At 42.5% G+C, this 12032-nt stretch overlaps 1 protein-coding gene and 1 long non-coding RNA gene across 4 annotated transcripts in view; one reads left to right on the top strand and one right to left on the bottom strand.

The window, feature by feature from the left end:
- The window catches only part of LOC108672574, a 103340-nt gene extending 95972 nt beyond the window's left edge, over window positions 1–7368 (top strand). For all 3 annotated transcript variants that reach the window (XM_018160271.2, XM_018160270.2, XM_047879673.1), the window contains 4 exons: window positions 152–3049; window positions 3302–3398; window positions 3814–3832; window positions 4122–7368. In XM_018160271.2, the coding sequence (XP_018015760.1) occupies window positions 152–3049; window positions 3302–3398; window positions 3814–3832; window positions 4122–4140 (3033 nt within the window). In that variant the 3' untranslated portion in view covers window positions 4141–7368. The remainder of the gene's footprint in view (window positions 1–151; window positions 3050–3301; window positions 3399–3813; window positions 3833–4121) is intronic.
- A 415-nt stretch (window positions 7369–7783) lies between these two features.
- LOC108672569 lies at window positions 7784–11337 on the bottom strand. The gene is made up of 3 exons (XR_001930901.2): window positions 8598–11337; window positions 8210–8387; window positions 7784–7878 (listed from the first exon to the last, which is right to left on the bottom strand). It is a non-coding gene; the product is annotated as an uncharacterized LOC108672569 (long non-coding RNA).
- Window positions 11338–12032: the final 695 nt, after the last annotated feature.

Below are 12032 nucleotides of genomic sequence, written 5' to 3'. Positions count from 1 at the left end.
ATTTGTGTAGGTTTGTGTGCTGTTTCATTACTTGTGTTTGAAAATATATCAAATTGAAAATTTTTCATTCAACGAATGATCTTGATTAACTTTGAAAAGTAACTTTCAAAAATATTATCCTTTTTATTCATCATTGTTTTTTTTCTTTCAGCAATTGCGCAGCATGGTAACTGACCTACAAAAGAAAATGGCTCGTCTCAAGGCTAAGAACCAGGAAATTCCGCATTGCTCGGACTCTTGCTACTCTTCACTGCCACACAATCACTCGTCAGTCTCGAGCGCTCCTTGCACAGGATCTTTGCCTCTCATTCAGCCCAAGCACAGCAAGATGTTGTGTTCTTTCAAAGGCCCCAATTCAGATTTACCTGCGCCTCAAGAATCCTGTGAAACTACTTCTGGGGACCTCAACTACAAAATGACTCAACGAACATTACAATTTGAATGCACGGAATTACCTCAGAGATGCAAAGAGATTAAAAGTTGTGGACGTTTGCTAAGTTCCTCGGCTTCTTTGCCACAGCTCAATGCCATAAGTCTTCGAATGAGCGCTATGGCTGTTCGTGGCGATGAAGGCTACTGGACCATGGGTAGTCAAGTCCCTGGTTCCGAATCTAGATCAACGCTGCCCAGAACATCTAAAGTTCTTAACTCTAGTCACACTCATCAAGTCGTTGCGTCATCTAAAGTTCCAGACGCTACTGCCCTCCGTAGCTTAAGTTTTGTAAATAATTCTCGTACCTTGAAAACAGAGCCTCTTGATTCAATTAGGCTTTCAGAAGCGCCTGTTACCTCAGTCAATACGTCCAAGTGTGCGGGCGCCAAGTGGAGCACTGTCCCGCGTTTCTCAAGTGCCTCTCCATCCAAGTACCCACTGCCACCTAGCAAAACTCATCAGTCGATATGTCTGTCAGGAACCAAGTATCTGTCACCCATGGCATGCGATGGATTAGAACGCATCATCACTGATATCATTAAAGATATCTATGTTAAGCTTGTTCCGGAAACTGATACTCGTGCGAATATGGAGCTCTTGAATAAGGAGAAGTTTCCCATTAGATTATCATTTGTGGGGTCTCCTGAGGAGGCTTTGAAGGGACTCGCCAGAGGTGTTTATAACCTCAACTTCACACCTTGTGGAAATAACCAATGCTCAGTTTGCTCGGACATGGTCAGTCATGGCTCTTCCATTTTCGAGGTATTTTGGCCATGTCCTGAAGGTCGACGTTTACAACTTTTGCATATGACCAGAACTGATAATCGTACGCACTACATTCCTAGCCTTAATGATTCCGAGTCAGGCGACACAAGCACTTGTTCTCAAGGCACCGAGACCAGCACCACCACACTGGTGCCTAGCTTACCGTTCAATAAATGTGCATCTTCCGTAGATTCTCCTAGACTAAAATCGAGGGCTAGTGGCCCTATGCCTATGAACCGTATCGATGGTAGGTCTAACGTGTCTTTCACTTGCGAATCTGAAGCGTCGGGCAGTGTTGTACCACCAGGATATGACCCCGACTTCGTCGTGCCTGAAATGGAATGGTGTGGTGGCAGCTTCCAGCACCCAGACAAGTACTGGAGGGAGGTCAACGAGTTCTTGCCTGCCTCGGGAGTATCTCGTGAGTCACCGAGGTCGGGCTGCAGTGATCAACTTGCACTTTACCCCAACGATCTATCCTGTGGTTCGTTAAGAGGCAACATTTCTTCTAATTCTTCGAGAATCACCGATCTGGATTATCTGTCTGACCGTCTATCTGATCGCTTCCTTGATTTCCGGACAGGTTCTTGTCCAGACCTAACAAGCGACGGCTGCAGTGATCTATTGATGCCTGAAGGCGATATGGCAAGTCTGGAAAGTTGCAGTGAAGGGGACCTCATGTCTTTAGATTCAAGATTCGCCCAGTCTAGTCGAGCTTATTATTCTATCGTAGAGGTTGATGTAGATATGTTCAGCCCCACTCAACAACAAGGTGTTCTTCCGTCCCTACAATCTCTTTGTTATGGCCCCGCCTCTACCATGCTGGCTCATGACTCGCCACCTCCTTCCACTTCTCCTTTGCCTCCTCATCCTGAAGTCTCAGAGTCTATTTCCTGCTCTGAGTCATGCGACGATTTTCCCGACCCACCGTTCCCGGATCCCCCTGTAGAACAGCAAGCGCAGCCCGACGGCCAAAATGAGTATTTTTACGGACACACAGATATTTTTGCACCTACAAATCAAAGTACTCACTCCACTCGAGAAGTAGGTAAAGTACAATGCAATGGTTTTGTCGGGATTGACAGCTCTGAGCAGCCTTCTCCTAAGGAAACTACTGCTGAATCTTCTGCAGTGAAGACACCTTGCACAAAGCAAGCGAATTCATCAATAACCAAAGATGTCGGTCAGTGTGTGTACCCTCTACCACTAGGACCTTCAGTTCCCCCTCACTGTCACCCTGTAGATTCGCCAAGCATTCCAAAACGCGTGACGAGCCGCCCCCTGCCTAGCCTGCCACCACCCGGTGAAGTGATCGGTAGCGTTGGTTCTCCGACTGCTCAACAGCAAGCGGAATCTTCTGGCCAGGCAGTGTGTCAGTTGGCGGACTACACGATAGCTGAGCTTATCGAGTCTCCTTGTAGTTCTCCTCCACCGCCGGCATTGCCCATACGTGGAGGATGTACTCCTCTCCGCCCTAACGCTAGACTTGCTAACGGTAATCGCACCCTTCCCCAGGCGTGTGGTCACACAACCAGTGTGACTCGCTCTCCAACCATGAACCACTGCGTCCCAGCATTGCCGCCCGTCCTTATGCCTAATCTTCCACACATTTTACCTGCTATTGCCACACCTCCTCGTGCTCCACGACGATCCTCCTCACTCCTATGCAGCCGCAGTCGCCCTGTGAGCAGCGTCGACTACCAGTACTACGCTCAGCAACAATTTCAATTTGCTGCTGACGCCAATGACAATAAGAGAGATGGATGTGGGCCTTCAAGCAGTAACAGCAGCAGCCCGCAAGAAGGCTTAGAAAGCAGCTGGGTTCGACTCAACTCGGACGCCTTCAAAAACGTAAGCCTTTAATTACTGGCTAGATAGTCGTTGAGACGTGCAATTTCACAATGCAATAAAATGAAAATTTACCTCAAACCTCACATTTTAAACCTCTTAATTAAATTAATTTTAATTGAATTATGGTTCTACTGAGTGCGAATACTACATATATTGCTAATTCATCAGAACTAATGCGTCGAAAACATATTTTTGTTTTAAGTTTTTTATTTTGAGCGCCATGCAATTGCTGACATTTGATTCGCGTCACAGGGCGGCACGAGGGGCATGGGCTCTCCGGGCAGCGGAGAAGACAGCGCCAGCCTTCCCACCGGCACCACAACGCGGAAGATTAAAAAGGATAAAAAAGGTACATCTTCTTAGTGCATAGCTATTTGAAACAAACTTTTCCTGAGCATTAACCAGAACCAATAATAATAGCGATAGTGTTCGGCCTTATCGATGACAAAAGCACTTCATGGTAAAAACTGTTCTGTCAAAGTTTAATTTTTAGTCACACTCTTAATAGAAAATATGCCGCCACTTATTCTTTTAGCTCTTTCTTCTGTTTAACAGTTATTTTTAATATTTTACTCCGCAACGAAATGGATTTTAGGTATAGCGATGATACCCATACGCACTCACTCATTCAATAATAAACCTTAAATCACATCAATTTTTTATTGATAAAGTGTAGCTTCTAAAATATCAATAATTCATGTCTTCCTCATGTTTCTCTCTCCCTGGTACTGCGACCGCTTGATTTCGGGTTCATCTATGTACAGGTCGACATCAAGGCAACTGGTAAGAAATAGTATCTCTAATTTTCTAACTTTCATATGATAAATATATTAAAATCAACCAGATTTTTCCACCTTATTTGAGGAGACCCTGTATCGAAATCTTTGAACATTCTCACTCATAGTTATTAACGAGGAATCTTGCCACTTAACAATAATACGTGACTCCTTTGTTGGATTTTTTTTTATTTGAAAACCTTAAGATCGATCGATTCACTTGATTATACGATGAACGCAATGATATATAAATATGCATGGGGCATGATATTCTGAATTGTTGCTCTCTTTTCCAGCATATCGAGCATTCAGTGAAGAAAGGATCCGAATTTCTAGTGTGCCTTCTAGCAGTGGATAAATCTGCCTGTGCGCCGAGCTTCAGTCACGTCAACGTTAAATTTAATGCCAATGATTTTATACGTGAATACTTTCGACCTAAACTCAGTTCGATCTTAATATTCAAGAAAGGGTCGACTGCAAGTATATGCATGCTTTTTATGAGCTACATTTTGTGGTTTTCACACGACTTAGTGCAATTCTTTTAACACGAGAAGAGTTTCTATTACTACATTTTCGATTTTATTTTTTGTACTTTTATTTTATTGTTACTTCTTAAAAATTGTAACAGAGGCAACTTTCTTTCGATTGTGATGTTATATTTTCTGCATCCTTCTTAAAGAAAAGTATTGATGAACTGGAGATAATTCTAAAACTTGTAAATTCAAGCATTTTATTTATCAGACTATTTACTTTGAAAATGTTCAAAAACGTTACTCTGTAAAAAAAGAAACATTCGGATAGAGCGGAAAACTTAACAAACCCCGAGTTGTGCTATTTTCTCTTGATCACAAGTATCATAAGTAGCAAATTCTGTTTGTACCGTTGTGTGTTAAATTTTTGGTACAAGTTTTCTTAATATTTAAATTTAAATTTCAGCTGAAGGAAACGGATCTACGCTTTCGTGTTTTCAATCACATCGGCTAGAAAATTTGTAACTCTCCTTTATGTCGCACGAGGCTCTGAATCATAATACATGCGTTCATCTTATATTCAGAAAAGTTTACTCGAGTATAAACTCAAACTTGTAACTTTCAGTCCTCGAGATAAAATAATCTCGTCTAGTTTACTCTATTTAATGCGTCCATTTATATTACATAATTAGTGCGTAGATAATGCAATTCTTAAGTTATGTTTTGTGAACTTGGTATGGGATGCGAGACTGAGATAGTAACGTGCTTCAAATTTATGACTATGCCAAGATTTTCAATATCAATCATTACCTCAGTAGAAAAAATAACATTCCTGCCAAGTTTCAAGTCATGAAAATAGAAGTAGCGGTGGTGTGTTGAGTCCTGTATTTCGTATTGCAGTTCGCCTTATCGTTGTAGAGACATTCACTTGTTCGATTCCGTTATTCAGTTGGTCACGTTTGCTTTTCAACGGCGTTAACAAGCTGAGTGCATTGTCATGGATTATTTTTGTATCTGGGTCAGAACTGACGCACCAGCTGGCATTACTTTTAACGGCCATGAACTATTTCGGTGTCTCCTTTGTACTTTTCCTCGTCTTTCACCGGGGTTGAATTCCTGCCCATTAAACTTACATGTTGCTTTTTCCGTCCATCTCTATACTGGATACAAACCTTCGTATAAGTTTCGCAACTTGCAGTTTATCGCAGTTTTTTCATATACTACATTTACTACCATCAAATGAGCATACATTCATAGTTATTTTTTCACAACCTCCACATGCAAGAAAATTTCTGGTTTCATTTTTTTTTTGCCTTGAGAGTTTCTCACCAAGAAACATTGTCACATTAGTCAGAAACACTGCAATTCTGCATACAAACAACATTCATTTTCAGTGCTACATCGAAGAAAGATGGTTTACGGTTTGACTTCTAAAACTGTGATTTTTTGCCCTGTAATTCGAACATCGAATAACTCGGTTCAGTATCTTCATTTCATTTGTGTATTATAAAGTTTCGTGAACTGTGAATACGTTAGACTAGGAATCCAAGCTTCGAATTCCTCCAAGTTAAAGCTATATTGCTGATTTTTGCATTCCGCCCATGGAGATTTTTAAGATAAGGATAACACCTAAGCTATTGTGTATTGGGATTAACGGGATTTTGTTTGTACTGCCTGAATGTTGGGCACATGGATAGTTCTGAATGAATTATCAAGCTTTTATTACCTAGACTGCTATGCAACTCGTCATTTTCACTTAATCTCTGGAATATTTTGCCTATAAAATTCCTCGTCCATGATGAAACAAAATTATTTAAGAATGCTACATTTTATGTTCCGGGAAAGGAGGACCGTTTCTCTGCGATTTTTCCTGTACTCTTTTTGGCTTCTATGGCCTCACCGAGAACGCAACAAGGATTTCCTTCCGTGAGACTGAGGAAAATTCAGTCGTCCTACTTCCTATGTAGTGTAAACTGTGCGGGGCAATTCGAGTTTCCTATTTGCGGAGTAATGAAGTGCGTTAGTTGATTACCAAATAGCGCATGAGGAGCTTGATCATAGTTGACCTGATAGAGCTTTGGTGTGGAATAATGACGGTAGCTTCTTCAGTTTATGGAGCCTATCTCGTTTAGATATGGTTCAGAAAAAAGGGTGCTATGGTAATTTAAGATCAGTAGAAGGTGAAACTTAATCGTGAGGCGTCACTTCAGGATATTATCGTTTAAATTTGAAGAATTAACATTAGTATAACTTCTAAATCTCCAACCTGTTTGTCTTGAAATAATTCGTGTTCCTTGGCACTGCATAAGTCTTCTGCCATACCCATCCGTCTTTTCAATAATGCCGAAGCGTGTCAGAATATTTTGAGAACTCCAATCTGGCCAACAGTGGCGTCATTTACTTACTGAATCATACGTCCCAAGTTCCACTATTATTTCCACGCACAATAATTTCTTGAAACAATTATGTGTGCAAATAACTCAGTTCAAAGTAAGAGTTCAAATTAAGCTGCACAAGTTACTTCTACCTAGCATTCATTCATCAAGCTGGCTTGTTTTTTTTTTTAATTGAGCAGAAGGACGTATACTTCGTAGTCGACGTCTAGCTAGCATAAAATTTAGCTCGTATGCCTTTTGTATAGCATAACTTGTTTGCTCAGGTTGTCAGGATGTTCGCCTATACTCCAGGTGGTTTCCATTTCACTGTCATTAGTAATATATCAGTTTATATCCATTATTATGGAAGTCTGTGTTACCATACGAATTGAACCTTATCAGGCAGCTTTTGAAAAAGCTATATTTGTATTTTCAGTAGCGTATCTATTCAGTTAATATTGGCATTTTTCGATTGAACTTTTTTTCCAACTGCTTCTCTTGCCCTTCCGTCTTTTCTAACTCTTCATCGATTCAAAATATTCTAGGATTGCTTTGTATGGATTAGTTTGCAATTCTTTAAATATAATAAGATGATATTCTACTATTACTGGAACTCCCAATGTGTACGTGTTATTTATTTGTAGATAACTTGTCTAGCCATTAGAGTATCACCTTAAATAGATTTCGACAGTTTCCAATTGACTTTTATTTGCGGAATTGACTTTGTGAGAGAGAACGAATGAAGAGAAATCAAATTTTATATATTATGCATACAGTTATGACATTCATCGAAACGTAACACCAATCCTACACGAGAATTGTACCATGGTTTTGACATAATCCGATCAACTTTTCCATGGTAAATGACAGGTTTGCATGACACTGCCAGTAAAGAGGAAATTAAATGTCCTGATTAGCTGTATGTTCGGAGCGCGGAAACTGTTTGAACATCTCTAAATCGCCTCTCGAAGAGGAACAATCATTCGTAGCGTTCAACCGAAATTTATGAAGAAACAACGTGCGTATTACCAAAAAATTAGCTGTAAAAAATGATAGCTGTATGTTCTAAAGATTAGTTTGGAACCAATAGTTTTGGAAAATGAAAGTACGAAATTTATAGAACTCATCATTCTCTTTACTCATCAAACGAGGTCACCGATAATACAGTAGGCGGATTTCCTCGCAATGTCAGTCGTTCACTGCAGCACCTGAGGAGAAGGCGATCCATGCCTTAGTATTGAGGTCCTAGTACACAATATATATATCCACATCCAGACGAGGAGCCATCTATTGCGAACAATTGTCCAACATTCAGCCTACTGGCCAATTTTAAAAAAATTTTCACCAACACATTTTGCCTCATATACAATTTCACTTTCAGAAGTTATCTTAACTAGCCGCTTAACTTAACAAAAGTTATATCCATTTCTACTCGTTTTGTATTCATCAGCAATAAAGAATTTAGTGCACGTGCAGCGGCAGTCACACACCCGAAGTTTTGTTTCTGACAAACACAAAAGAAAGCATCGTCGCAATCACCTGTAGCTGCAGCAGCCAGTCAAGAGCATCTCCACAGCGCCAGCAGCAGCCAGTTAGAAGCCTCTAGGCACCACCTCCATCAGTGGTCGCAGTTTGCCAGGAATAACAGTTCACCATCAGCGCAACTTCGTCACGAGCATCTTCTCACAGTCTCGCATCCCATGTAAGAAACCGCATCCTACATGGGTGAAATAACAAAACTAGGAAATTGCAAACTAGATGAGCTCACAAAATGGTTCCCATATGACGCTTCTGACAATGAATCTGTAATTCTAATCCGAGAACAACCAGAAGAATTAATTCAGTTGAGCCAAATTTATTGACAAACGAAGCTACGTGTTTTCACTCCACGGCTGAAATTGCGACTTCTACGTTTCTAATATCTCACCTGTTAAGAAATTTTCGTTGCAGATAACCAGTGTAGAATGCATCGTTTTCCCTCTGAACTTGAGCCGCATTACTAGCAGGTGATCCTTCATCGCGCATCATCTGGTAGGTATATGTAATGACATGCAAATTAACAATAATAAAATTGATAATAAAAAAACTACACTGCTGCCATTTACACAGTTCGCGTTCATACATCGATCATTTCAAATTTCACGTCATTGAAATTAATGCTATGATATTGAGCAATTACGAAACGTTCAGCTGTGTTTTCCAAACGTCGTCACTGGCACCAGTTAAAATAGACTGCAGCAGGAAGAGCACTTCTAGATGGTTGAAGCGACGATGGCACGACTTCGAACTGCATAATAAGAAACTCGAAAAAAATTGTTCAACAGTAATTAAGCGACCCAGACTTCAACGGAATGGCGATGGTAGAAGACGTAATATGAATTAAAGTCCCAATACTTTGAAAACAGGAGCAACGATATCGTTACAAAAAAAAAAATGATTATTTCAAGGTTTACAATTGGAAATTCGTCGTTAAATGTTCAGCCATGGAAGAGTGCTGAAGATGAGCAGCTACAGTATAGAATACTTGAGACGAAAAATTTTTTACACGTCCGGTGAGAGTTCAGCGATGAGTGTCCGAAACATGATTAAGAGAAAGCTCTTCCGATTAGCTTCAGTTTCATGAAAGACGATTAATGTTAAATTTCTCGTTGTAAGCGTGACAGTCCTGAACACAGCGCAGCCCAGTGTTACCAGACAAGCAACACACAATTTCAGTCCTTTTGACGTGCGCAACGATTTCTGCGAAAGGGAAAAGGACAGGAGAAACAGAATCAAATGCAGTTATTAGCTATCGATATAGAGGCAACTTCTAAGCTAGCAAAGAAAGGTAAGCTAGCAACCGGATATGACAAACAAAAATATTTTTTATTGTATCAATATCTGAGAGGAAAAACTTCCTGGAAACTTTTGTAGCCGTTGCGATTCTAGATGCTTGCGCAGCCAACGACCAGTCCTGATTATGGAATACGACCAGACCACAATAGCCTGCTAATGTCTATCTTCAATGATAATCGGCGAAGTCGACGTTGCTGGACACCAAAATAGTTTTTTTTTTTTTCAAAGCAAGAGATGCAAACGGGTCATTCGGAGCCTCCAATAACGTACTCGGAGTTCGAAGCCGCATTATTCCTGAAGAGCAAAGTAACGAACTTCATAAAAATAGGTACGGCAATGCGAGAAAAAAAATCGCAACCCGTAGCAGATACGACTACAAGTCCATAGTTGTTACATTAACTAACAGTCACTGCCACATTACGGTACAACGGGTTTATATTTGAAAAAAATCGGATGCCTATGCAACAGAGAGATATAACGATAAAATCTTGTCAGACCATTGTTAAAGCATGTGATTTTACACTTAAACCCCTCCACATATGCAATTAACAATTTCAATACGTTGAAATAAACTATTTTCTTCAAGTTAGGTTCCATTATTAGGATTGATGCAGGAATATCAAACCACGGCAGCCAATGATACTAAGCTGACTGTGCGAGATGTAGACACTGCGATCTTGACATCATTGAAGAACCAATGCGGAGTGCGGAGATTGTAGAGGTTTGCTGACGAGTTCCGTCTACAAGGAGTAAGTCGCTTCAAAGCGTCATGTGGGGGACGCATCAGTTGCATGTGATGGAAAATTATTTTCATTCGCGCCAAGGCGCAAATCTTGCGTGACAACCGAATGCACTGCCATAACCTGTGAATAAGTCAACGGCCCAAGAAAGAATACATGGGAAAATTTATTGAAAATTTACAATATTATTTCATTGCACGTCATAACTTTATAGAAACTTTGTACTTTATCTCACAACACTGAGCTCACTAGGTTCAAGTAAGTTCCAGGAAGCGCTAAACTCAAAATAATCTCAGAGATACTGTAAATACTCAGCGGAAACCGAGATTATTTGGAGAAAAGTATCCCATCACACGCTATCCCACAACGCGAGTGAGATGAGAAAATCGTTGATAGAAGAAAATATTTAAAAACTGAGTACGCGTCAGGACATGTGCTGAGAGACGAGTCGTTCGATATCGATTTCCAATAGCGACAGATTCCCTCCACGGATAACTCGCCGCAGCGAGCGATATGCACAAGGTCAAACCGAGAAGCATGCCAGAGCTACCGGTGAGTGATCTGAGGAGCAAGTAGCACAGATTAAATTACACCGCTTCACTCAATTGTCTTGGACGAAGCAACAAACATAAGTACAATTTATTCCACCCATCAAGTTTGATGCTATATTTTCGGCTAGTTTTGAAACGAACACGACAAAAAGTTTAAATGTATGACAATTAGTATAATAAAACTGAACCTAGCAATCGTAGAAATGACGATGCAGAGTAAATAACAATTTATTCAAGTAGGCAAGTATTGATTCGCCATTACGGTCGGTCACGCATATGAGCAAATGCAATCTTCGACGATACAGAATATGATATGCCGTATACTTGGTGAGCGGACTGTGGCCGACTGCAATGGCATCCCAAACCTCCATAACCAGAGTCTGGAAGGTGCGCCGCAACCCAGACGTCCGCACCGGAGACTGGAAGGCGCGCTGCAACCAAGACGTCCGCACCGGAGTCTGGAAGGCGCGCTGCAACCAAGACGTCCGCACCGGAGTCTGGAAGGCACGCCGCAACCCAGACGTCCGCACCGGAATCTGGAAGGCGCGCCGCAACCCAGACGTCCGCACCGAAGTCTGGAAGGCGCGCCGCAACCCAGACGTTAAGACGTCCGCACCGGAGTCTGGAAGGCGCGCCGCAACCCAGACGTCCGCATCGGAGTCTGAAAGGCGCGCCGCAACCCAGACGTCCGCACCGGAGACTGGAAGCCGCGCTGCAACCAAGACGTCCGCACCTGAGTCTGGAAGGCACGCCGCAACCCAGACGTCCGCACCGGAGTCTGGAAGGCGCGCCGCAACCCAGACGTCCGCACAGGAGGCTGGAAGGCGCGCCGCAACCCAGACGTCCGCACAGGAGGCTGGAAGGCGCGCAGCAACCCAGACGTCCGCACCGGAGTCTGGAAGGCGCGTAGCATCCCAGACGTCCGCACCGGAGTCTGGAAGGCGCGCAGCAACCCAGACGTCCGCACCGGAGTCTGGAAGGCGCGCCGCAACCCAGACGTCCGCACCTGAGTCTGGAAGGCGCGCCGCAACCCAGACGTCCGCACCGGTATCTAGAAGGCGCGCCGAAACCCAGACATCTGCACCGGAGTCTGGAAGGCAGGCCGAAACCCAGACGTCCGCACCGGAGTCTGGAAGGCGCGCAGCAACCCAGACGTCCGCACCGGAGTCTGGAAGGCGCGCCGCAACCCAGACGTCCGCACGGAGTCTGGAAGGCGCGCCGCAACCCAGACGTCCG

The sequence above is a fragment of the Hyalella azteca genome, unplaced genomic scaffold, assembly GCF_000764305.2.
Source record: "Hyalella azteca isolate HAZT.00-mixed unplaced genomic scaffold, Hazt_2.0.2 contig3603, whole genome shotgun sequence".
Lineage (NCBI taxonomy): Eukaryota > Metazoa > Arthropoda > Malacostraca > Amphipoda > Hyalellidae > Hyalella > Hyalella azteca.
Note: the sequence above shows the minus strand (reverse complement) of the source record. Positions and strands in the feature narration are given on the sequence as shown.